The 24,262-nt window shown below is 35.0% G+C and overlaps 2 protein-coding genes and 1 pseudogene across 11 annotated transcripts; 2 read left to right on the top strand and 1 right to left on the bottom strand.

Moving 5' to 3' along the window:
• Positions 1-361: 361 nt before the first annotated feature.
• Positions 362-2,260, bottom strand: LOC121235745 (acyl-CoA-binding protein). 2 transcript variants are annotated; one of them, XM_041132127.1, is made up of 4 exons: positions 2,083-2,260; positions 885-1,002; positions 681-743; positions 362-591 (listed from the first exon to the last, which is right to left on the bottom strand). In XM_041132127.1, exons 1-4 carry the CDS (start codon positions 2,212-2,214, stop codon positions 512-514), a joined length of 393 nt encoding a protein of 130 aa, XP_040988061.1. In that variant the 5' UTR covers positions 2,215-2,260; the 3' UTR covers positions 362-511. The 2 variants fall into 2 exon arrangements, with proteins under 2 accessions (XP_040988061.1, XP_040988059.1); XM_041132125.1 differs by lacking the exon at positions 2,083-2,260 and having other exon boundaries at positions 885-1,032.
• Positions 2,261-9,752: 7,492 nt separating this feature from the next.
• Positions 9,753-17,102, top strand: LOC121234322 (probable polyamine transporter At1g31830). 9 transcript variants are annotated; one of them, XM_041130221.1, is made up of 3 exons: positions 13,589-13,714; positions 14,193-14,310; positions 15,294-17,102. In XM_041130221.1, coding segments are annotated over exons 1-3 (1,578 nt in total). In that variant the 5' UTR covers positions 13,589-13,712; the 3' UTR covers positions 16,752-17,102. The 9 variants fall into 9 exon arrangements, with proteins under 9 accessions (XP_040986152.1, XP_040986157.1, XP_040986156.1 ...); XM_041130220.1 differs by having other exon boundaries at positions 13,591-13,714; positions 14,130-14,310; XM_041130224.1 differs by lacking the exon at positions 14,193-14,310 and adding an exon at positions 14,384-14,794 and having other exon boundaries at positions 13,618-13,714.
• A 1,039-nt stretch (positions 17,103-18,141) lies between these two features.
• On the top strand, positions 18,142-20,346 carry LOC121235484 (annotated as a pseudogene).
• The last annotated feature ends 3,916 nt before the right edge of the window (positions 20,347-24,262 follow it).

Below are 24,262 nucleotides of genomic sequence, written 5' to 3'. Positions count from 1 at the left end.
ACTCGGGGTTTATCGTTGCTAGTGGAAGCATTTCCCTGATTTATAGACCAAAGATGGCTTTTCATGAATGAATAGACACTGGCAGGGTTTAAAGCTTTCACCTGAAGTAACTTTTAAATGAGAAATTTACACTTCAGGCAGAAGATCCAGAAGGAAATTCCCCAGTCCGATAATAAAAAGAAACTATCAGACCACAACAGGTAATTAGTTCAGGTTTGGATGCTGCCGGGCAACATGATCCAAAGGGATTATTTAAACTCCCCAAGCTGAATTGCCCACCCAAATATTCGAGTAGAAATCAAGAGCTCTGGAATAATTTAAGCTTAGTTAAAGCAGGCCCTGTAGTGGGTAACTTACATATTTCTTAAAGATTAACATACCATAATCACTTCCACAGGACTTAGACACGACCCGCTAAAAGTTTGAAAACTACAGATACTGTTTTTTTTATTATTACAATTGCGTTTTTAAAACACAAGGAATCAAAGAGGCATTATGCATGAACAAGACATCAGGCAGATGCCGCAGCTTCTTCATGCAGCTGTTTCACTTTGGTTATGTAATCACTCATTGCTTCCTCCTTGGACTTCCCTGAAAACAAAAAAGTTTGACGTCTCTTAGAATAGACCACAGATACAACAAAGTTAGAACCATACTGCTTTAACTGTGATAGCCATTACCTTCAACAGCTTTCCATGCATCCCACTTTGCTCTCTCCCTCAAGCTGAACATTCCAGGACGGCCTGCAAATCAGATACAAAAGGCCATGAATGGTGCAAATAAAGTTCCCTAAAAAAATAAGCCTTTGGTCTAGAAAGCAACAGGAAAACAAAGACCGAAAAAATTTTAAAATGATGAGAAACTAAATTGAGCCAGACACTTACTGGTGTTCACTGCTCCAACAGTGGCCTGCTTGTACAGCCCATAAAGAATAAGCTTGTTTTCGTTTGTTGTAGACTCCGGCAGGGTCTTGGCTTTCTCAGCATGCTCCTCAAACTCCTCCTGCAATAACCCCATCCCATTCGGAATAGTACACATTTAGATAAATGGATAAATGCCAAAGAGAGATATAGATCAGGTAAAGCATAAAAAGGTCCTTTAAGCACAGTTCAGCCATAAAAGGATTTATTCTCACGTGTGTTTTCCGAGTTTTCTCAAGAAAAAGCATGGAGTTGTCAGATCCTAAAAATGGAGCTCGACCCACTACTAATGATGCCAAGAATAATGAAAACCTTGAAATTCCAAAGATAGATAACAATTTAATCATTCCTAAACCTAAAGTTAGCCAATAAGAAGACACTAGTCCTTGCAGACACGCTGATTTTGTTTACAATGCATAAATGATCACTTTTTGTCATCCAAGCTTTAATCCGATACCCGGTGGAGCAGATTTCTTAGCAGCACAAGAGGTATTCTTCTACCACTTCATTTCTCGGCAATAGCTAATTTTCACTTTTAATTTAAGTTTTCAGACAACTTTAACACGAGATTATTCTGTTCAATGCTATGGCTTGGTTCAACATATAATTCAAGGTAACTAGCGAATCGAATAAAAAACTCAACAGAAATTTAAATCAAACAAACGGCAGATCTTGGAGGAAAAATCAGATAAATTATCAAACAAGCCAATCTAACCCTGTCAAGTCCATCCAAAAGGTTATACCAATTTCCTAGATAATGAAGAAACCAAAGTACAGAAAATAAAATTATGGTAAAAACAACTGAACCCAAGTTTCCTCCTTCCTTCTATTTTATTAATCTCCGAAAACAAGAATAATATCCAGATCTGAGCTATTCCTTCCACACCCAATACAAATTATTCCACGGCCTATTTGAATCTAACACAAACTGTATAAACAAAGCATTAACAATTCTTTTTAATCAGGAAAAAAAAAACCAATGTAGATAACTACTCGATGGTGATGCATGTTTGATGATTTTAAAATTTATCAACACCCAAGAAAAAATTGGACCAGAAAGTTACTTCCGGGAATTGATTTCCGATGAAGAACAAATCTCAGCAAAAAAACCAAACTAAGTTGCATATCATGAACATTTTAAAAACGAGAGATTAGGGCAGACCTTCAAACCCATATTGCTCTCTCGCCTGGACTGGGAAGACTGATCTGCTTTGCTCTGGCTTATTCTCGATAATAACGAAAAGGAAACGTAAGTTGCGTGCGCTCTTAAAGTTGCGTGCGCTGGTGGGTGCATTTATAGCGAGCAAAGTGTGTGAGCAAGAGAGGATAGAGATGCCTCCAAAACTGAGTCAGTTTTGGTCGCAATGTTTTGAATAATGTATCAGTGACTGTTTCGATCGTAGCATTGAAATGATATATTTTAATACTGATAATATTTTAGATACTATTTTGAAATAATTTTTATACGAATAAATTATACATATAAATATATATAAAAATATATTTTAAAATAATAGTCTATATATAAATAAATTATATATAAATTATAAATAGTCTAATCTAAATTAAAAGATCAAAAAATAAGTTTGTAATTTGATGCCTCCAAAATTGAGTCAGTTTTGGTCGCAATGTTTTGAATAATGTATCAGTGACTGTTTCGATCGTAGCATTGAAATGATATATTTTGATACTGATAATATTTTAGATATCATTTTGAAATAATTTTTATATGAATAAATTATATATATAAATATATATAAAAATATATTTTAAAATAATAGTCTATATATAAATAAATTATATATAAATTATAAATAGTCTAATCTAAATTAAAAGATTAAAAAATAAGTTTGTAATTTGAAGAAATGAAAAAAAAAAGTAAAAGCTGAAATATCAACTAGTACGGTCTGAAATATAGGTTGATACAGACTGAAATATCGGCCGACACGGGCCGAAACGGCCAAAATTTTAACCGGTACGAAATTGTACCCATCTCTATACTAGCTACGCCACATAAACGAAATATTTTGATCGTACCAGCTGGAATGGTATAAAATTCAAAACCTTGATTGGTCTGGTCATAGGAAAATAAAAATAAAAATTATTTATTGGCAAGCCTAACATCTCACTGAAGTCTTTCAAATCAATTTTAGTAGAAAATTAGATAAATGATTGTTACAGTCGTGAGTGCACAACCGTCGCGTAATTATTTTTAAAAAAAATATGAGATTTATATGAAAAAAATTAATTTTTTAATAGTAAACTCTACTCTTTTTCAAAACAACTGTATAACACTTACACACTATATGACTATATGTAGTATTACTAAAAGAATTATCAGTGTTTTGATATATTTTTTTTATAACTATAACTATAACATGATGAGATTAAGTTAATGTAAAAGTCTTTAAACTAATAAAAAAATTATTAGTATAATATGATTAGAGCAGGTTAATGTAAAAGTCTTTATACTAATAATAATAATAATAAATAATAATTATTTTTATTTTTTTAATAACTAATAGATTCTATAGCAAGTTGTATGTTTGTACTGGCTTGTAAATAGCAAAAATTATCTTGAATCATATAAAAAAAAAGGCGTAGGAGTGCCACGTCGGCAGAACTCTTCTCACTAGGGGTGATACCCGCCCCCTACGGGGCGGGGCCACCCCTCCCCCGCCCCCCGCCCCCGCATATGCGGGGGTGGGGAATTTCTCCCCAGACCCTGCTCCCGCATGGCGGGGCGGGGTCCCCTGTCCGCTGGGCCGGGGTGCGGGGGTGGACCCCCACCCGTCCGCACCCCCCGCACCCTATACTGGGCCTTTGGCCCAGTATCTTTTTCTGGGCCCTAAATGGCCCAGAATCGGTTTTTGGGCCACTTTGGGCCCAGAATTCGTTTTTGGGCCATTTGAGCCCATTATTTAGATTAAAAAGTATATAGATTTAAAAACAGGAAAAAAAATATATATATATATATATATAGAATCATAGATTGAACTATTACGTTATTAACTAATTAAGTAGTAATCATCACTAAGGCAGTAAGGCACTATGCTAAAATATTTTGTTTACAATTATACAAATTAAGAGAACTAATAAACTATTACACTATTACAAACTCCTCTAAAAGAAATAAATATTACAAATTGTACAATTAACTATTGTAGCAACATTACAATTAATTATAAATTAACAAAATCATAATTTTTCAATTTGATTTTGGGGTGGAGCCGTAGCGGTGAGTTCACTGAGTGGTGAGTTATGTCGATTGCTGTGAGACTGAAAATCAAGATCATAAAAGTCAATAAATTATAAAACCTGAAATATTAATAAGTTAAAAATAAAACAAATTAGAATTAAAAAGTTATAAAGATGAAACAAAATTTTAAATGCAAAAACAATTATGGAAGAAATTGTGCAAACCATGACAATGGTGAGTCCAATACAAAGTCATACTGCATCGGAGGTAGCCGTAGACGTCGTCTTATGTATCACTATAAGTATTAAATTTGAAATCAAATTAATGAATACCAATTAAATGAAAATAAATAAATTAAAATAAGAAATTAGAAAATGAAATTAAAATAAATACCAGATCCAGACTGATCATCACTATCCTCATCGATGTCGGCCTTCTCATACTCAAGAACATCCGGAACATGAATTTGAGTTCCCTTGATCCAATTCTGCGTGCAAATCAAAGCCTCCACAGTGGCAAGAGCTAATGAACTCCGAAATGAATCTAATACACGTCCTCCCGTGCTAAAGGCCGACTCTGAGGCTACTGTGCTAACAGGGATGGCCAAAAGTGTGCGGGCTATCTCTCCAAGGATGGGATACTTCACAGCATTCACCTTCAACCAACTTAATATATCGAAATCTCGTGAAAATGGTAGAATCTCTGCTGTTAAGTATCTGTCTATCTCTGGCTGAGCCTCTACAGAACTCCGAAGGAAGGGGGTCTGCTCATACCTCTCACCCCACTCCAATCTACGTATTTTCCCAACCTCGACTTCAGGAAACTGTGAGCCTTAGGCTGAGGGGGTAGGTGTAGGTGCCGCAATATTACCACCCCGCAGAGTGGAAAACTCATCAAATAATCTAGTAAGGGTTTTCCGCACCCTTGCTGCAATAAGCTCTGCCCATACTTGCCCGTACGCAAGGCCCAATCCAAATATCATACCATCCAACTTATACCTCGGGTCAAAGACGACAGCTACATATAACAAAATATTAGCCTTCGTTAAATCTCTTCAATACTTGTCGTACTTTGTCCTCATAATCAATGACATCTCCCGCATCCTAATGTGACCACCCGCGACCATGTCATCTAATTCTTCTTTTACCCTACATATTTGCTAACATACAATATTGGATGTAGGGTACAAAGTTCCAGATAGCCTCGTGGTGACATCGTAAAAAAGCCTCAAAAACTCTACAAAATTAGTTACAATTTCCCAACCATTCTCTACGGGTTTCCCCAATCCCCCGTGATCATCAAAATATTTAACATATTGGATGTCTTCGTCACCCAATAATGTAAATGCCAGCTTATATTCTTGGGCCGCCTCCAACATCAGAAATGTTGAGTTCCATCGTGTAGGCATATCAGTACAAAGGCCCCTCTTAGATGTTAGGCCCGCAGATCTCGCAGCAACCTTGAATTTGTCCAATCTCAAAGGAGAAGATCTCACCCATCTCACAGTAGTCCTAACCCGAGCAATCGAGTCATGAAGATCTCTCAAACCATCAGCGATAATCAGATTCAGAATATGTGCCACACATCTCACATGCAGACACTCACCACCCATGAGTGTCTTATTTGCCTCTCTAAGATAGGTCTTTAGATGTCCCAATGCAACATCGTTAGACGAGGCATTATCGACTGTGACTGTAACCACTCGGGTCAACCCCCACTCCTTTATTGCGGACTCCAAAGCCTTTCCAATTGTCTCACTCTTATGATCGGTGATTTTACAAAATTTTATAATTTTCTTTTGCAATGTCCAATGACAATTAATAAAATGCACAGTCAAAGACATATAATTAAAATTTTGGATCGATGTCCAAGTGTCAGTGGTGAGACAAACAAATTGATCCGCCAATTGACCCCTCAACTTCTCCTTTTCAATGTAATAATGTTTTTTTACATCCTTTACCACCGTGTGGCGAGAATGAATATTAAACCTTGGTTCCAAGTAGCGAGAATACGCTTGGAACCCTTTCCCATCAACAATTTGAAAATGTAGCTCGTCCATTATGACCATACGAGCTAGGTGTCTTCTACACTCATCGGGATCATACTTAGTATACCCCCTCAAAGTTGCACCCCCACTAGTCCCATCCACCATTTTTTGAAGTCCAATTTCTAGCCTAGATTGGCTTTTGTCTTGTAATGATTTTAATATTGGACTTTTTTTGCATTGCTCTTCTAAGTGCACCTTTAATTGTGAGGTGCCATGTTTCCTATAGTGACATCTATAAATTTTCCCACAATAGTTACACTTGGCTTGGGGGTTACTTGAGTCACCACCCTCTAGTTTGGTGAAATGATTCCAAACTATTGAAGCAGGTTTCTTGCTGGGCTTGGGGGCGGGGCAAGGTGCCGTAGGGCTAGGGGTAGGGGTTTGAGGCAGGAGGGGTAGGTGTAGGTGTAGGTGTAGGGGTAGGGGTAGGGGTGCCCTCGGCCTGGAAAGGAGAGCTCGCACTAGAATCTGATGGCATATCCATGAACTCAAGCAAACAACAAATTTGAAATTATAGAAAACATAGCAAATATATAATGAACATAAAAAAAAAAGTAGAATAAAAAATTAGACCATATAATTCATCAAACAATTGTAAAAAATTTAAAGTCATAAATTTTAGGCATTAAAAAGACACATGAATTATTCAAGTTATAAAAAGACTTGTAGTGGTTTTAGTTATTTTTTATTGTACTATTTTAATTATTTCTCCGAACTCAAAACAGACAAATTTGAACCAATATATTAAGAAAAATGATCACATCCGAGCATATTAAATTAAATAAAGAAATTAAATACAATACAATAAAAATGAAACGTCTAGAAATCAACTCAAAACAAGGGATGAGATGTTGATATGAATGGATAATAATGATTATGGTCGCTTTACAAAAGGATGGATGTCCATATCGATAATGGGCATGTTGAGGGCTTTGTCTTGTCACCCTAAATGCTTTCTTTTTACTAAAACGACATGTTTATGCAAATTCTCTTTTGTGTTCAAATGAATTTGACATTCATAATATATATATATATATATATATATATATATATATATTTATAACTTGAAAGACTATAAGCATAGCAACTATATAAATTATAATGAACATAAAAAAAAAGTAGAATAAAAAAAAGTACCACTTGACATTCATAATTTCATATATATATATATATATATATATATTTCATCTTAATTCATTATATTGAATTTCGAAATACCCTAGTGCATTCCCTTTTTTTTTTTTTTTTGTTCAATTTGGTAGGGAACATGAAATTCTATTTTTAAACCCCTAAATTAATTTTTTAAACCCCTAGTGCATAGCAATTTTAAAGATTAAACTCCTAAATTAATTTAGGGTGTTTCGTTTGAAACCCCTAAATTAATTTAGGGTTTCGAAACACCCTAAATTAATTTAAGGGTTTCAAAGATTAAAACTCCTAAATTAATTTAGGGTTTCGGATTGGAGCCCTAAATTAATTTACGGCTCCAATCCGAATTAATTAGACACAATAATATTGAAATTCAGTGATTTACACACATTATATAATGCAAAAAAAAAAAAAAAAACAATTCACAGCACACAATTTATGGGTCACGGGAGTCATTCAAAATTTCAAAGTTCAAACCACATGCACAATCTAAACTCCACAGCACATAATTCACAAAATCTCATCCTCGTTGTCACGTCAAAAATTTGAAGAATCAATATACAACAGCACAGAACTGTTGAAAACACAGTTTCTTACTTAAAATTGCTATATTTTGTATATATTTATAATGAGGAATTTAATACAGGATGCAGAAACAAATGCAATGATCCAAAACGATTGAGAAATTCCAAAAAAGAGCCAAGATTTAACCAGCAACACATTTCAATCGTTATAGCATCAGTCTCTGTATCCAGAAGCAATAACCACTTAAATGCACACTGACATAAAGAAATCATCGCACCTTCAGTTCTCCAAGATGAAATCCTCCGACATCTTTAACTTTCCTATTATATTTTAACGTTTAAAGTTTGTCCATGATCAATAGTTCACAGAAGTCCAGCTATAGGCCTAGGAAAAATCTTCACAGCCTTCTTCTGTCGAGCTGGAGATTCAAATATTCCAAATGTCAGGAAAAAAAACAATGAAAGAACAATCCCCAGGAACAAAACAAGTCATTACAGCCCAAAACGCAGCAAGGGAAATCATCAAGCATGTAATGATTAGGCAGGGAAATCCCCACCGGCACGACCATGTTATGCTTCAACATGGCCTGTCTCCAATTGGCAGGAAGCAAAAAACTCGTGCGAAATCATCAGGAATGAGGTGAGCATGATTATTTTGATGGTAAGGTCACTGCAAAGGAAACAAAAAGGGTCATTTCAGAACACAGTTAAATTTTAGAACACAGCTTTCAAATTTCACCCTAGGAAAGGATAGTTAGTGCAGAAAAATAGACCCAAAAATTAAACATTTCATTTCAGCAAAGAACACCAAAATGTTCTATTTCCAACATTGACTAAAGGAAACTGCTATAATTACAAATTCCTTAATCATGCATTTGACATTTTAATGGAAAAATAGGCTTTCTTGGTGTACCCAGCTGCTCAAGATTTGTGGAGTGTATGTGATAGGAGACCTCAAAATTGCACGACTAAAAATGATGCTGAGACCTCAAAATTGCATGACTAAAAATGATGCTTTCTTTCGCATTTGTGGCTGAGACCATCTGGTGGAGACTGAACAGGGTGGTGCATGGAGTAGATTTCATCCATCCTAAACAGGTGTTTTGAGCAGCTTCTTTGTATCTTCAACTAGTTGTCCAAATCTACACAACCTAGTTTCTGGCCCATGATGTTAGTCATGTACACAGGGAAGCAAGCAATGCAGCTCAATTACTGGCAAAAAACTGGCCAAGTAATTTTATTATATTAGTAAGCATGTGTTTGAATTTAGATAAAAAAAAAAAAAAAAAAAAAAAAAAAAAAAAAAAAGCCCCTGTAACTTTAAATGTATTTAAATTTTATCAATAATGCGTTTGGAAGCATAGAAAATGCAGGGAAAGAAAAAGGGAAAAAAAACTTTTATATCTTGGATTTTTCAATGACCCGCCAACAAAACAAATCATATTCTCTTTTCATTTTCTCAGCTTTCTTAGTAACCAAACAGCGCATAAGTTTAAGCAATGAATACCCAAGAAGAGAAGTCACATAATATGGCTTACATATAAGATCAACACAAAGGAGGCCTTAGGGTTTTGAAGGGCTGGCTATGGCACAGAGATCTTATATCGGGTTTTGACAGTTCAAGTTTATACAGCACCATGATGTAAATGATTTGACATACATATATGTGCATGTATGCTATGTATAGAGTATAGTATTTATCATCTTTCTATCTATACATACATAGTTGTAATACACGTAAGCAATCTTAACTTTAATTGACGAGGCGAAAAAATTCTTTCTTTAATTGGTTCCCTTTAGTTTTATATATGATCTCTCTTTCACTCGTTTTCTCAATTGCAGCAGTCAGACGTTACAACCACCCCCCCCCCCCCCCCCCCCCCCCCACCCCCCCCCCCCCCCCCCTCTCTCTCTCTCTCTCTCTCTCTCTCTGATCTCTCTACGTATTTGTGCTATTGTTTAACATAAAAAGGAGTGGGGAACCCAAACTAAGGCCATGCCAGCACCCGTGGCAGCTGTCGATGCCGGAGGAGTCACAGTAGATCAACAAGCCGTCGGTGGTGGCGTCACAGTTGAGGCAGATCCGTCTCCGTCGCAGACCAGTTCCAATGAGCCGGCTGCGAATGGCTTCGAGGACGATGTGGGGGTTAGTATCATTAATCCATCTCTCTCCCACACTCCTCTCAGTCTTGTTGCCTTGATTTCATATACATGTACATATACATACATGTGTGTGTGGAAGGTTGCTCGTTCATCCTTTCTTTCTTTGTTTTCAGTTTTCAATCCTATTGGGTTTTGTTTTTTCTTCGAGTTCCGGTGAGTAGATAGATGAACAGTGTCGGTTGAGGGTTAGGTTGGGATTCGAACATTTAATGCTTATACTCTACACAAGTGATAGTGCAGAAAATTCAACCAAGTTTCAGAGTAAACAAGAATCCGTTGTGTGGGAACTTGAGTTTTACTTTGACGCGGGGATTTTGCAGTCTAGAGATGACATAAAAACAAATTTAAAAAATAAAAAAATAGATTCACCGGAAATTTTAAGAAGATGAGATGAGGGGATTTACACTCCGTTTGGTTGACAAATTCAGTTGAAATTAATTTAATTGAATCTAATTTTAAGTTAAACTTAATATTTAAATATTTAACTTCTAAATTATTAAATTCATCTCAATTTAAAATCTTTTTATACGTGAGACTTACAATCTTTTTTAATTCAACACTTCTTTACACGCGGGACCCATAATTTTTTTTTAAACTCATCTTAAGTGAATCCCACAAAACTTACTTCACCATCTCAACTCATTACTATTCATAAAGAACTCAGTTAAATTCAACTCAACGTCCTAATGCAATCTTAATGGAAGTTAAAAGTTGAATAATATTATTAATAGAATATTATTTTTTAACATTATTATTATTTTATAATTTGAAAAAGTTAAATTATTTATTATATTGTGTATAAAAATTTAAAAAATTTATAATAGTGAGATGAGATGAGATAAAACACGTTCACCATCTAAACGAGACCTTAGAGTGAAAGAAAAATAAATACATAAAAATTAATTCTACAGTATTTATAAATTTTTGAATGAATTTTTTAAATAATATTAAATATGATTCACTTTGTGTGTCTATTTATTTATTTATTTTGAAGTCTTGACATTTGAACTCCTCGTATATTTTAGAAGCTATATCATGCAACCTATTCACAATTTCATTATTCAAATATATATTAACTGATATATCAATTTTTATGTCAATTTATAAATATAATTTTTTAAATAAAAAAATAAAAGATAAAATGTATTTTACAATTATAAATTATTCAAATGAACTATTAGAATGGTGTTAAATAATTAAAAAAAAATTAATTTATATGTTATTTTCTTATTTTGAATTTTATCATCTTTAAAAAAGTTTCCAAGTGATTGATATAAAACAAAAAACAGAAAATAACCAAAATAACAAATTGAAGAATAATATTGCCCTAAAAAATTAATAAATACAAAATTTTCACATGCCTATAATCAAAAGTGGGTGTGTTGGACGAGGTTGGAGGCTCGTTATTATTCTTTCTTCTTCTTATTATTATTATTTATTTAGAACGTGATTCTTTATTCTTCTTCTTCTTATTTATTTATTTTTCCGGAATAAAAGAATGGGCCAAGTCTACCAACCCCATTCCTCCACGTGCTTATCTTGTTGCCAACTATGTTCTCCACTTTTCTCGTGTCATTTATTTATTATACATATATATTTTAAAAAGATTTTATTTTTCAAGAAGTGATTCCATATTAGAAAGGCTGAGACATAATACATTATATATGGTTTTAGTGCCAAACACAGATCAATAATAATTTCTTTATTTAGGTTCTCTCTCTCTCTCTTCTTGGATGAAATTGAATATATTCTTCTCTGAGTTGCGGCTACTTTTGCCCATTAGGAGAAGGAATAATGGATATTGAGTCGTGGGTAGATCATAACTTTTATTTTTTATAATGAGAAGTGATATCTATAATCTTAAAATTTGGTAAGTTTTGCATATATTTTTAAAAAATGATTAAATTTAGAGTCCATATATAATTTTCAAGATAAAAATATTATGGTTTAATCAAATATATGAGCGATATTTATAGAAATAAAAGCTCTTTACCTTGATAACCAACTAATTTATTTATTTTTTTTAATAATTTGATAATTGAGTGTAAAAACAGAAAATTGGGTATGTAATTTGGATACTAGGAATGATTGAGAATTGTGAAAATTTTCTTGAAAATACGTTTTGAAAAATGAGAGGTAAAAAATCAAATAAAATATGTTTTAAAACAAATTTTGTGGTGAATTTTGTGAAAGTGAACAAATATAATTTAAAAGTTGTTTAAATATTATTTTTGTTTGAAATTTGTGAAGATTGTATTGAAATTGGTAAAAATTATATCGAATTTTGTGCTTGAATAATAATTAGGTAATAATTAAATAAAAAGTTTAAAATTTGAAATAAAAAATATTTTTATTTGAGTGATTTCTAGGAGTTATAGAAATTTTGAAGAGAAATTATATTTGCAGTCATGGAATGCGCAAGTGTTACGCATTCTTTTGAAAAAAATGAGGTAAGATGGGACTCGTATGAAAAAATTAATTTTTTAATAATGGATTCACTATTTTTCTAAATGAGTGCATAGTACTTGCACAATCTATGATTGTATCTAGCATAGCTTTAAAAATCTTGAAAATTGTAGTGCTACCTAAACATGCCTAAATATTACGAGATTAGAGGCTCGTTTGGTTCTTTGATTGCACTTAGTTTAGCTGAGTTTGATTTATATTTAGATATCTTCTAATATCTAAACATTTAACTTTAAAATCACTAAACTCATCTCAACTCAAAACCTCTTTACACGTGAGACATATAACATTTTTCAACTTAACACTTCTTTACACTTGAGATTCACAACCTTTTTTAATTTCTCATAAATACATCTAAACTCATCTTAGATAGACTCTATAAAATTTATTTCACCATCTTAATTCACTACTATTCATAAAGAACTTAACTTAACTCAATATCTAAATGCAGTCTAAACGACCATGAACAAAATTAACAAAAAATTAAATAGCAAGCTTGTAGAGGATTGAAATATTTTATTTCATGGTATAGAAAACAAAATGCAATAAAAAGTCCCATGAACAAAAATCATCAACTAAAAAGTAAAAATAAAAATAAAAGAGTTATAAAGTCTATTTTACTTAAATGAATTTTGTTATGTACAAGTAAATTTGTGTATCAATCTACATATTAATATTGTGATCTTCATATTCTAAATTTAAATTAATATTATTTTTAATAAAATTTATTTTTTTACCAATCATATTGAATAGATAGATACATTAGTATATAAAATCTCTTATAATTAAAATTTTCACTTAAATAGTTTAATCGGTAAGATTTGACGGTGAAACTCTGTTGGCAAAGAAGCTTTTTCCTTTATTTTCGGAGGAGAATTTGGCAGCAACATTGTATGGTTGTGCTTTGTTTACTGTTTAGGAAGGAGAATACCTTATAACCGATTGGATTAATAGCCCACAAATAACCGCCCTCCAATAGTTGATTGCCAAGTAGGCTTTACAACTTAATTTCAGTGTGACCGCACATCAGCCGATTCAAAATTCATCCCCCTCACAATCACCCCACAACCAACCCCCCCCCCGTTTTCCGACCCTTGCGAGTTGGGAAGGTGCAACTGGGTTTGACGACGACGGATCCCGAGAGAGACACACCAGCGCTGGAGTCAACGAATGAGCTGAGCATTGCAAATCTTAGAAAATGGCAGTGATATGCTTCCCTTTAACAATAGAGAAAATGCAGTCGTATGTGTTATTGCAGATCTGAGCTTTTTTTTTTTGGTATGAAAATAATGATATTTGTGTGTTACGATGGTACTGGGTGCTATAGGTGGTGGTGTTAGGAGGTGCTTGGTTGTCTCAGGTGCAACCATTTTTTTTTTTTTGGGGCAAGGGTTGATGGCGCACGGGGGGTCTTTGGGGGTGGGTTAACGGAGGTTCTCTCTATGTATGTGTGTGTTTGCCGTGGCTTCCAAATTTGCATTTTCCTTATTGCTTAATTATTTTATGCTGCATCCGATCTGTCTTCAAACCAATTCACAAGCCTTTTGAATATGCATATTTTTGTTTTGTTTTGTTTTCTTGTTTCTAAAGTTAAGTTTTTTGTGCATTTTGTTTAGTAATTTTTTTCTGAGTGTTGTGGGTTCTCGGAATTCTAATTGTAGGGAAAATAATTTCTGATTGTAGCTGAGCAAAAGATATGAGCCATAGATGTTTGTTGTGTTTAGGAGAATTTGGTACACAAAAGAATTTGGCACTGAGTTTGCTCTTGGGCGGCGGTGCAAAGAAACGGAAGAGATGAAAGGGAGGGGCAGCAGGGAGATGAGTTTCGAAAGGGAGGGGCTGGTAGTGGCCTAGCTCTTTTCTATTGTGTGTGATTGTATCTATTCTTACTTTTATGTGATTTTTAACGTGGCAGCTCATCAAAGGAGGGCTGACACTCTTCAAAAAACAGCCCGATCGCTTAGAAGCGGGACTGTTTAGGAAATGGTTTCCTTCGCTTAAGAGATTTTTTTTGCACGAAACTGGTACGAGAAAGTAGAAACAGCCACGTCCAAGAAAGAACAACTTTCAATTGCCACGCACCCCAAAAAAAAGTAGAAATAACAAACCAAATGTAAGTGCGACTGTCGTGGCTCGAGCAGTCTCAAAATCTGTGTTGTTGCCCACCTGTTGCTCTCTCTCTCTCTCTCTCTCTCTCTCTCTCTCTCTCTCTCGCTGAGTGGAAGCTGAGGTGTAGAAACACGATCGGAGCTTTGGCTTCAAGTTCCGATTCTGCAATGGCGGAGGTTATCTATTCGACCCTATAAGGAATTGCATTTCTTTCATGGTTTGTACGATTTCTCCTCTCTTCTATTGTCTCGCATCAAAATTTTCCCCTAAATTTAGCCTCTAATTGCTTAAAAATACCTACCCTATTGTTAAATGTTAGTCCTTTTGAGACCCCTTTCTCTTCCATTCACTATTCGGTGTTTTGTTTATATAATTGTATCTCCTTTGCTCTATTTTTTTTTTAATTTCAAATTTGCAAGTGACCCATCTCTTTTCTGATGCCGTCTTGTGTTTTATGTATGTGTCGTTAATTACCATGTACGTTTACGGTGGTTATATTTACATCCTGAAGCCCATTTGCTATGTTGTTGCAATGCTCGTATATGTATTTACTTCGACAATTACTTCATAGCCTTGTGCTTAAATTTCTCTACTTTATTTTTCACTTGTGTAATTATGCCTAGTTTTTGCTTTATTTTCTCTCTTTTTTGTTTCCAAGTTTGTATTATTGAGGGAAAACCCAGTTTTTATCTAATGAGAATGTGAATGGAATGCAGAAGTTGAGGAACACAGCAAATAGGCAAGCTTCTGCTGCAATGGGAGGGTATAGTGATGATGAATACGTGTCAGTTGGGGAAGTTCCTCTTCCTAGGGCAGATAACTTCAAGAGAGTTTCAATGCTGCCCCTTGTCTTCATCATATTCTATGAGGTTTCTGGGGGACCGTTTGGGGTCGAGGATGCTGTTGGTGCTGCCGGTCCTCTTCTAGCCCTTCTCGGGTTCTTGGTCTTTCCGTTCATATGGAGTATTCCTGAAGCATTACTAACTGCGGAGATGGGTACCATGTTCCCTGAGAATGGTGGTTATGTGGTTTGGGTTTCAGCTGCATTGGGTCCTTACTGGGGGTTTCAGCAAGGTTGGATGAAATGGCTAAGTGGGGTTATTGATAATGCTCTGTACCCGGTTCTATTCCTTGACTATTTGAAGTCCGCAATCCCAGCTTTAGAAGGTGGTTTACCGAGAGTCCTAGCTGTGATAGCTTTGACCGTTGTTCTCACTTACATGAACTATAGGGGTCTAACCATTGTGGGATGGGTTGCTGTTCTTTTAGGCATTTTCTCACTTCTTCCTTTCGTAGTCATGGGACTTGTGGCAATTCCAAAGTTGGAGCCTTCCAGATGGTTAGAGGTAAATCTACAAGATGTGGATTGGAATTTGTATTTGAACACTCTGTTTTGGAACCTAAATTATTGGGACTCAATAAGCACGCTTGCTGGCGAGGTGGACAACCCAAAAAGAACTCTTCCAAAGGCTCTGCTTTACGCTTTGATATTGGTAGTTCTTGGGTATTTCTTCCCTCTTTTAACTGGTACCGGGGCTGTTTCAGTCAACCGTGGGCTGTGGACTGATGGGTATTTCTCGGATATTGCAAAAATTATTGGGGGAGTTTGGTTGAGATGGTGGGTCCAAGGAGCTGCAGCAATGTCAAATATGGGGATGTTTGTAGCTGAGATGAGTAGTGACTCTTTCCAACTTCTAGGAATGGCAGAACGGGGGATGCTGCCTGAATTCTTTGGCAAGAGGTCTCGACATGGAACTCCTCTTATAGGGATTATATTCTCAGCTTCTGGTGTGCTTTTGCTATCCTGGCTGAGCTTCCAAGAGATTGTAGCTGCAGAGAATTTCTTGTACTGCTTTGGAATGATTTTGGAGTTCATAGCATTTGTATGGTTACGGATAAAACACCCCAACGCATCTCGACCTTACAAGATACCGCTGGGAACAGTTGGAGCCATTCTTATGTGCGTTCCTCCAACCATATTGATTTGTGCTGTATTGGCACTTTCTACACTCAAAGTATTTCTTATAAGTATGGTTGCTGTGGTGATTGGCCTTGTGATGCAGCCCTGTCTCAGGTATGTGGAGAAGAAGAGATGGATCAAGTTCTCCATTAGTTCTGAGCTCCCAGATCTTCATGCTAATAATCAGAACAACAATGTTTCCTTACTAGATTAATGCATTCCACTCTGATGTTTCTGAACTGTCTAGAAGACAAGAAGTTCTTAAACCCCAATGCTCAAGTTGGCAACAAGAATGCAAATGCAGCATTCTACCAAATTTACTCATTTGCCTAGTTTCTGTTCTTAGCTATTATGTAGTTACTAGCTTTTTATCATCATCTTTGTTTTTTAGACTGGTGATAGATGTAAATTTGGTTTCAGTAAATTTCAATGTTGTGCCTTCTCTAATTAGTTCCCGACTTTCAGTACTGAGATACTCATGTAATGTAATGAATGAGTGACTGTGGTTCTGGCGATATCCGAGGCAAGCTATTCCATGCTAGAGGAGCATCCTTATTTTCTAGTCTATATGTTTGTAATTGGCTTCAAGTTAAACTTTTAGTTAAATTCATATAACATTTGACCTTCATGGAAATGCCCGCAACTATCATTTCTCTTGTTGAATTAGCTTTCAAACATGCCACAGGCTACAAATGTGGCGTCCCATCACCATTTTTCTCACATAGCATGTGAAAAGGATCACTAGATACGGCATGTAAAATAATTACTACATGATTAATTAATTTTAATCCTTTTTAGGTTTGATTTTCACTCTTTTTTTACCCCCCCCCCCCCCCCCAACAAAAGAAAACAAAGAACAATGAACAGTTAAAAAATAACAATAATAATAACAAAAAATATATTATCTATATAAGACAACAAAAATTAAAATTCAAAGACAGAAAAGCAAAAGAAATAAAACCAAAAATTTAAAATAATAAAAACTAATGACTAGTTTAAAGGATTAAAGATTCACTTATCAAAAAATATATATATATGTATGTATATATATATATATATATATATATATATATATATATATAAAAGATTAAAGATTTCAGTTCATGCTATTTTTTTAGCATTTTTTGGTAAACTTTTTACACACTTTTATCTTATTTTACATTTTTGTCAAAATTTCCACCTTAAATGTATGTTCTTTTAGATAATATTTTTTTCCATCATTTTTACCAACACTTTTGAGTAAATTTATAATTTTTTAAATTCAATTAAATCCAATTTCACAACCTTCTTTTATGGAGAGCCTTGAATGATAACCTTAGTTGCCACTCTTGACCTAAGCCTTTTGAAGTTTTGAGCCATCCTCGGGTCAAGAGTGGCATTGCCAAGCCAAGGTGTGTTAGTCAAATAAATTCATAGTCTTTTTATTTGGTGAAGTACCTATTCAGGGTGGTTTGCCAGATGGCCATCAAGAAGGGGAGGTTTGAATATAAAAAGGTTTTTAACTATCTCATCACACAGAAGTCTCCGTAGTGGTTTTCATGGACGGACTTGTTTCCATAGCATTGCAAAAACCTCCTGAGATCTCTCAAAACAAAATTTATAGCATGGAAGTGCTGGCTTCAATTGTTGGTGAAGCAGTGGTAGCAATAGGCAGGCCTTTCTTTGGCTCTGCCTATTCTATGATCAAGAAGATAGTCAAATTTCGATCATACCTTGATGTCTTGGAAAAGAAGAAGAAATCCCTCATGGATCTCAGAGAAAATGTCAAAACTGAAATGGAATCAGCTGAGAGAGAAGGAAAAGTGCTAAGCACTCAAGTCATTGAGTGGCTTAATGAGGTAGAAAAGCTTCTTCTTGAAGTCAATCAGTTTCAAGAAGTAAAGCTTTCTCGGCATTCCGTAAATTGTAGGGAACGGTATAGAATGGCTCCTAAAATCTGGAAGTTCCCATATTGGTGCTGTGGCTGTCAACCATTCAGTTCCCAGAGCAGTGGAGCATATTCCTGGACCTTCAATTCAAGATGAAACAACGGCATCAAAAACATTAGCAAAAACTGTGACTCTATTGTCTGACCCTGGAGTCCGAAGGATTGGTATCTGGGGAATGGGATGAATAGGCAAGACTACTCTGGTGAGAAATTTGAACAATAAGCTCAAGGGTACTTCAATGCAGCCTTTTGGCATCGTCATATGGGCAACTGTTTCCAAGAATTTGGACATAAAAAAGGTCCAGACACAAATAGCCGAGAGATTGAATTTGGAGGCAAGAAAGGGAGAAAGCATAGAGAGATTGGCTGGTCGAATTTATCAAAGACTTGAGATTGAGGACAATTTTCTACTCATTCTAGATGATGTTTGGGAGAAAATTGATTCGGGACAATTGGGAATCCCGCTGCCTGAAGTTCATACGGGTTGTAAGATCATGCTGACTTCTCAATCTCGGGATGTTTGTAGGGCTTGATGATAGATGAAGAAGTTAAAGTGGATGTTTTGAATGATGATGAAGGTTTGCAATTGTTTATTAGAAATGCAGGCAAAGTTGTTAGTTTAGAAAACATTAGGCCATTTGCAGAAGCAATTGCTAGAGAATGTTGTGGGTTGCCTTTGGCCATCATCACCTGGGAACTGCTATGAGAGGTAAGACAATGATCAAGCTGTGGAAGCATGCTTTAAATGAGTTGCAAAGATCAGTACCTTGTACCGGCTCTTTAAGCCTTTGAAGTGGAGTTACGACTCATTAGAAGGTAAAAACATAAAACCTTGTTTCCTGTACTGCTCTTTGTTTCCTGAGGACTTCTCATTTGAAATAAGCGAACCAGTAAGGTGCTGGCTGGCAGAAGGTTTGATAGATGAACATGAAAACAATGAGTATTCAGTCAATAGAGGAATTGCTTTGATTGAATATGCATGATGTTGTTCGTGATGTTGCTATATGGATTGCATCATCGTCTGAGGATGGGCATAAATCCCTTGTTCGTTCAGGGATTGGCTTGAGGGAGATTTCTGCAGTCGAGCTATCAAATTCTCTCAGAAGAGTTTCTTTTATGAATAACAAGATAACAAGACTACCTGATTGTGTTATAGAATGTGCAGAGGCTTCAACTTTGCTACTACAAGGTAATCTTCCCCTTGATCGAATTCCTGACAGATTCCTGCAAGGATTTGAAGCACTCAGGGTCCTGAATATAAGTGGAAGCCGCATCCAGTCATTGCCTCTTTCTCTACTTCAGCTTGGTGACCTCCGTGCTCTTCTTTTAAGGGATTGCATCTATCTTGAAGAATTACCCCACTGGAAGGGCTTAGTAGACTTCCAAGTGCTTGATCTCATTGCCACTCGTATCAGAGAATTGCCTACAGGTATGGAAAATTTATGCAACTTAAGGCGACTAAACTTATCCCGCACACACTATCTAGAAACCATTCAAGCTTGAATTATATCCAGGCTGTCTTGTTTAGAGATTCTGGATATGACATTGAGTGGTTACCATTTGAGTGTACTTCTATATTGAGTGTACTTCTATATTGATAATTCTATATTAATAGATTAATTAATATAGTACTATATCAAACCCCGGTAGGTAAGAAGATAAAATTTTGAATTGCGTATTTTATTTTCGTGAAATACCTGTTATTTTTTATTCTACCGCTACAAGATCAACAATTCCATGAGCTTGGGCTTCTGTGTTGCTAACATAAAAACATCTCTTTCCATGTCTTTGGATACAACCCATAAAGGTTTGCCCATTCTTTGTACATAAACCCTTGTGATAGTTTCGCATAACTTTAATAGTTCTTCTGCTTCCTAGATAAATTCTCTTGTTTGTACCTCATAAAAAGAACTAACAGGTTGATGGATCATTACCCTGATTATATAACATAAAAAATAGTTCTTCTATCTCTAAGAGAGAACAAATCAAATAAAGAATAATAAAGACTACAAAAAACAAGATAGAATTGAACAACCGTTCAGACATCTTTATCTTTTGCACATTGCATACGGCTCCACAATGAAATTCACTTTTCCCTCCAAAGAGAAAATATAGGGTCTATCATACTAGACCCAGATCGGTAAATAATCTAATAATCATCATTTCCTTTATTTTGGAGTAGTTAAAAAATACTATGATGGCTCTTTTGCTTTATATTTATATAGATATTTATTTAGTCTTTTATTCAACAATCCCAAAGTTTTTTTTTTTTTTTTAATTCTTTCATAACATAATTAGTCTTCTAGGGTGAAAACAAAAAAGTTTGTGACACTGCAATAGGCTTCTGATAGATCAGATAAAATCGAAAATGCCCCTTATCTCATACTACTCTTTCGATATATAAACAAATGATTTTTTTTTTTCATATCGAACTCAAATGCCATGCTATTATTACTTAATAGTCATATTTCATATGGCGAAGACATAGTCTTCTTTTTTCTCTCAAATACAAAACTCATTGGCCCCGAGCATGAGGGAATGCTAGACGTTTGGTAATTTCTCCTCCGACCAGAATAAAAGATCCCATTGAAGCGGCTAATCCCATGCATATTGTCTGTACATCTGTTCTTACAAATTGCATAGTATCATAAATAGCTACTCCGAGTATTAGCCAACCCCCAGGAGAGTTTATAAACAAATACAGATCTTTGGTATCATCCTTTATACTAAGATATACCATAAGACCAATAAGTTGATTCGAAATCTCACTATCAACCTCTTGGCCTAAAAAAGTAATCTTTCTCGATAAAGGCGGTTGATTAGGATAAAATTATATCTTTAGGAACTATAGGCGCACCTTTTGATGCATACAGGTTATAAAAAAGGGAGCTGCTACAACCACCGAAAATGGTCACATAAATGTTTTACCAAATGACATGTCTTCTCCAGTTGGCATGCCACATTCAAAAAAAAAAATCAGAAACAAAACAGAAATCAAGATTGCCATTCGTCCCACGTGATTTCAAAAAAAAAAAAAGTCAAAAACAAAAAAGAAATCAAACCTGTCATTCGTCCCCATGTGATTAAAAAAAATAAAAAACGAAAAAAACAATCAAACCTGCCATTCATCCCCCACGTGATTTAAAAAAAAAAAAAGTCAAAAACAAGAAAGAAATCAAACCTGCCCATCCCTACCATTTGTCCCTGCCATTTGTCCGTCTCCTCTCTATATTGGTATAGCCTACAACGCCTTCTCCCTCTATTTTCAGCACAGATCTCTACTTCTAGTCCATCTTCTACCGGGTCGTTTTCCTCTCTTCCAAGTGGTATTTTTTCTTTCATCTTTTTCTCTATTTTTATTCAAATATTATGGTTTTTATTTACAAATATTAGAAAAAATATGTGCTCAAAATCATAAAATATGTTTGGACCTTAGATTTTTGTCTGTGTTCAAACTTCATGTATATAGTTTTGGACGTATTTAATTTTTTTTTTAATCAGAACGTATTCAGTTTTGGATCTTAAAATTTTGGACGTATACAGTTGATTATTGTATTATTTGTATATATTATTTCCTTTGTATGAAAATGTTGTTTCCCCATTTTTTGTGCATATGAAGTGGTCCAATTTTTTGTTTGTTTCTCCACTTTTTGTGCATACAAAGTGGTCCAAATTTTTGTTTGTTTCTCCACTTTTTTCCCTTTCTTAAAGTACTCTAATTGATTGGTAAAATGTCCCCTTGAATGCATTGTTTTTAATGTAAAATCCATTGTCAATAATTACAACAAAAACAAATCATACACGTTTCTTTCAAATCCCTTTGATTGTATATGATTTCTTTCAATATTCAAGTTAATATCTTGATTTGAATCTGGTTGGATATTTTTAGGTAATTCAAACACTAGAGTTGCAATGGATTCTGATATGGAGCATACAGATAATAAGTATGACAAGGTAGAAGTTGATAATGAGCAAGAATGTGCTGATAGTCGATGAATAAGGTTAGAATGACATTTTCATCTGCAGAAGAAGTTTTGTCTTACTATATGAAGTATGGTAAGCAGGAGGGATTTGCAATGTGTAAATAAAATTCTAAACAAGATGATGATGGTAATGTCAGATGGTTTACCTTAGTATGTGTGTGGGAAGGCACATCAAAGAGTAAGGCTGCTAATGTTTTCAAGCCAAGACAAACAGAGAAAATAGGATGTATGGCCAGGATTAATGTGACGATGAATGATGAAGGTGTATATACCCCGACTAAAGTAAACTTGGAACACACACATTTGTAGTCCGGAAAAGGCAAGACATTTCAAATGTTTTAAGACGGTTGATGCTCGTGTAGCTAAAAGACTTGAAATAAATAATGAGGCAGGAATACGAATGTCAAAGAATTTCAAGTCTCTAGTTGTTGAGGTGGGGGCTTACAATAAACTATCATTCGGGAAAAAGGAGTGTCAAAACTATATTGACAAAGTAAGACAACTTTGTCTCGAGGTTGGAGGTGTTGAAGCTCTATGTAACTACTTCCAAGAAATGCAAAAAAAAAAAAAAAAAAAATCAGATTTTTATTTTTCCATAGACGTGGACCATGATATGAGATTAAAGAATATATTTTGGGCAGACGCCTGAAATAGAACTATGTATGAATCATTTGGAGATATGATTACATTTGATACAACATACCTAACTAATGCCTACAAGATACCCTTTGCACCAATTGTGGGTATGAATCACCATGGTCAGTCAATCCTATTCGGGTGTGGATTGATATCTAATGAGAATGCACACATACCTTTGAGTGGTTGTTTAAGTCATGGTTGAAGTGTATGAAGGACCAACCACCAAGTACAATCATCACAGACTAAGACAAGGCAATGCAAATTGCAATTGCTAGAGTGTTTCCAGCGTCTGGGCATCGCTTCTGCTTGTGGCACATAATGAAAAAACTTCTTAAGAAGTTTGGGCCACATGCTCGATATGATGAGATTAAGAGTGCACTACAGAAATGCGTGTATGACTCTTTAAGTGAGCATGAATTTGTAGAATGTTGGTATGATTTCCTCGACATGTATGATTTGCATAAGAATGCACAACCACTATATAGTGACCGACATTTTTGGGTGCCAGCCTACGTTAGAGACACATTTTGAGCTGAAATGTCAACTACACAACGGAGTGAAGGCATGAATGCATTTTTTGATGACTACATTAACTCAAAGACCACTCTAAAGCAATTTGTTGATCAGTACAATTATGCTATTAGGAGGAAGGTAGAGAATGAAGCCATTGCCGACTTCATAGAATGTAATACTGTGATTCTTTGCATTAGTCACTATCCTCTTGAGGAACAATTTCAAAAAGTATACATAATTGCCAACTTTAAAGAAGTACAAGATGAATTTTAAGGATTTCGATATTTGACTACCTCGTATTTTAGATGCGTGGGTGGAAGATACACATACGTATTAGCCGATGAGGTTTGAGTGAATCATAACTTAATAAAACATGCAAAGTACAGTATTTTGGTCGATCGAGATCCTCTGGATGTTAAATGCAGTTGCAAGTTGTTTGAGTTTAGGGGCATATTATGCAGACACGCTCTTCGTATCTTAGCTCTGCTAGGTAAAAGTACAGTACCATCAAAATACATCTTGGATTGGTGGAGGAAAGATATAAAGTGAAAATACACTTTTGTAAAAAATAATTATGAGTTGAGTAGCAACCACGATGGAGAAAGGCACGATAGGATCCAAAATTCATTCTATGAACTGTGTTCGAATGCTTCAAAGGCCGAG

Source organism: Juglans microcarpa x Juglans regia, chromosome 6D (assembly GCF_004785595.1).
Source record: "Juglans microcarpa x Juglans regia isolate MS1-56 chromosome 6D, Jm3101_v1.0, whole genome shotgun sequence".
In the NCBI taxonomy this organism is placed as follows: domain Eukaryota; kingdom Viridiplantae; phylum Streptophyta; class Magnoliopsida; order Fagales; family Juglandaceae; genus Juglans; species Juglans microcarpa x Juglans regia.
The sequence above is the reverse complement of the archived record's forward strand: the minus strand, read 5'-3'. Positions and strand labels throughout refer to the sequence as shown.

Bases quoted from the DNA above. Each gene is read 5' to 3' on its own strand.
- LOC121235745 (XM_041132127.1), bottom strand. From the start codon at position 2,214: ATGCACCCACCAGCGCACGCAACTTTAAGAGCGCACGCAACTTACGTT. The intron at 1,003-2,082 runs GTCTGCCCTAAT...GGGTTATTGCAG, and splicing joins AGAGCAATATGGGTTTGAAG to GAGGAGTTTGAGGAGCATGC. The intron at 592-680 runs GTAATGGCTATC...TTTTGTTTTCAG, and splicing joins TGCATGGAAAGCTGTTGAAG to GGAAGTCCAAGGAGGAAGCA.
- LOC121234322 (XM_041130218.1), top strand. From the start codon at position 9,836: ATGCCAGCACCCGTGGCAGCTGTCGATGCCGGAGGAGTCACAGTAGAT. The intron at 9,986-15,293 runs GTTAGTATCATT...AATGGAATGCAG, and splicing joins GCTTCGAGGACGATGTGGGG to AAGTTGAGGAACACAGCAAA.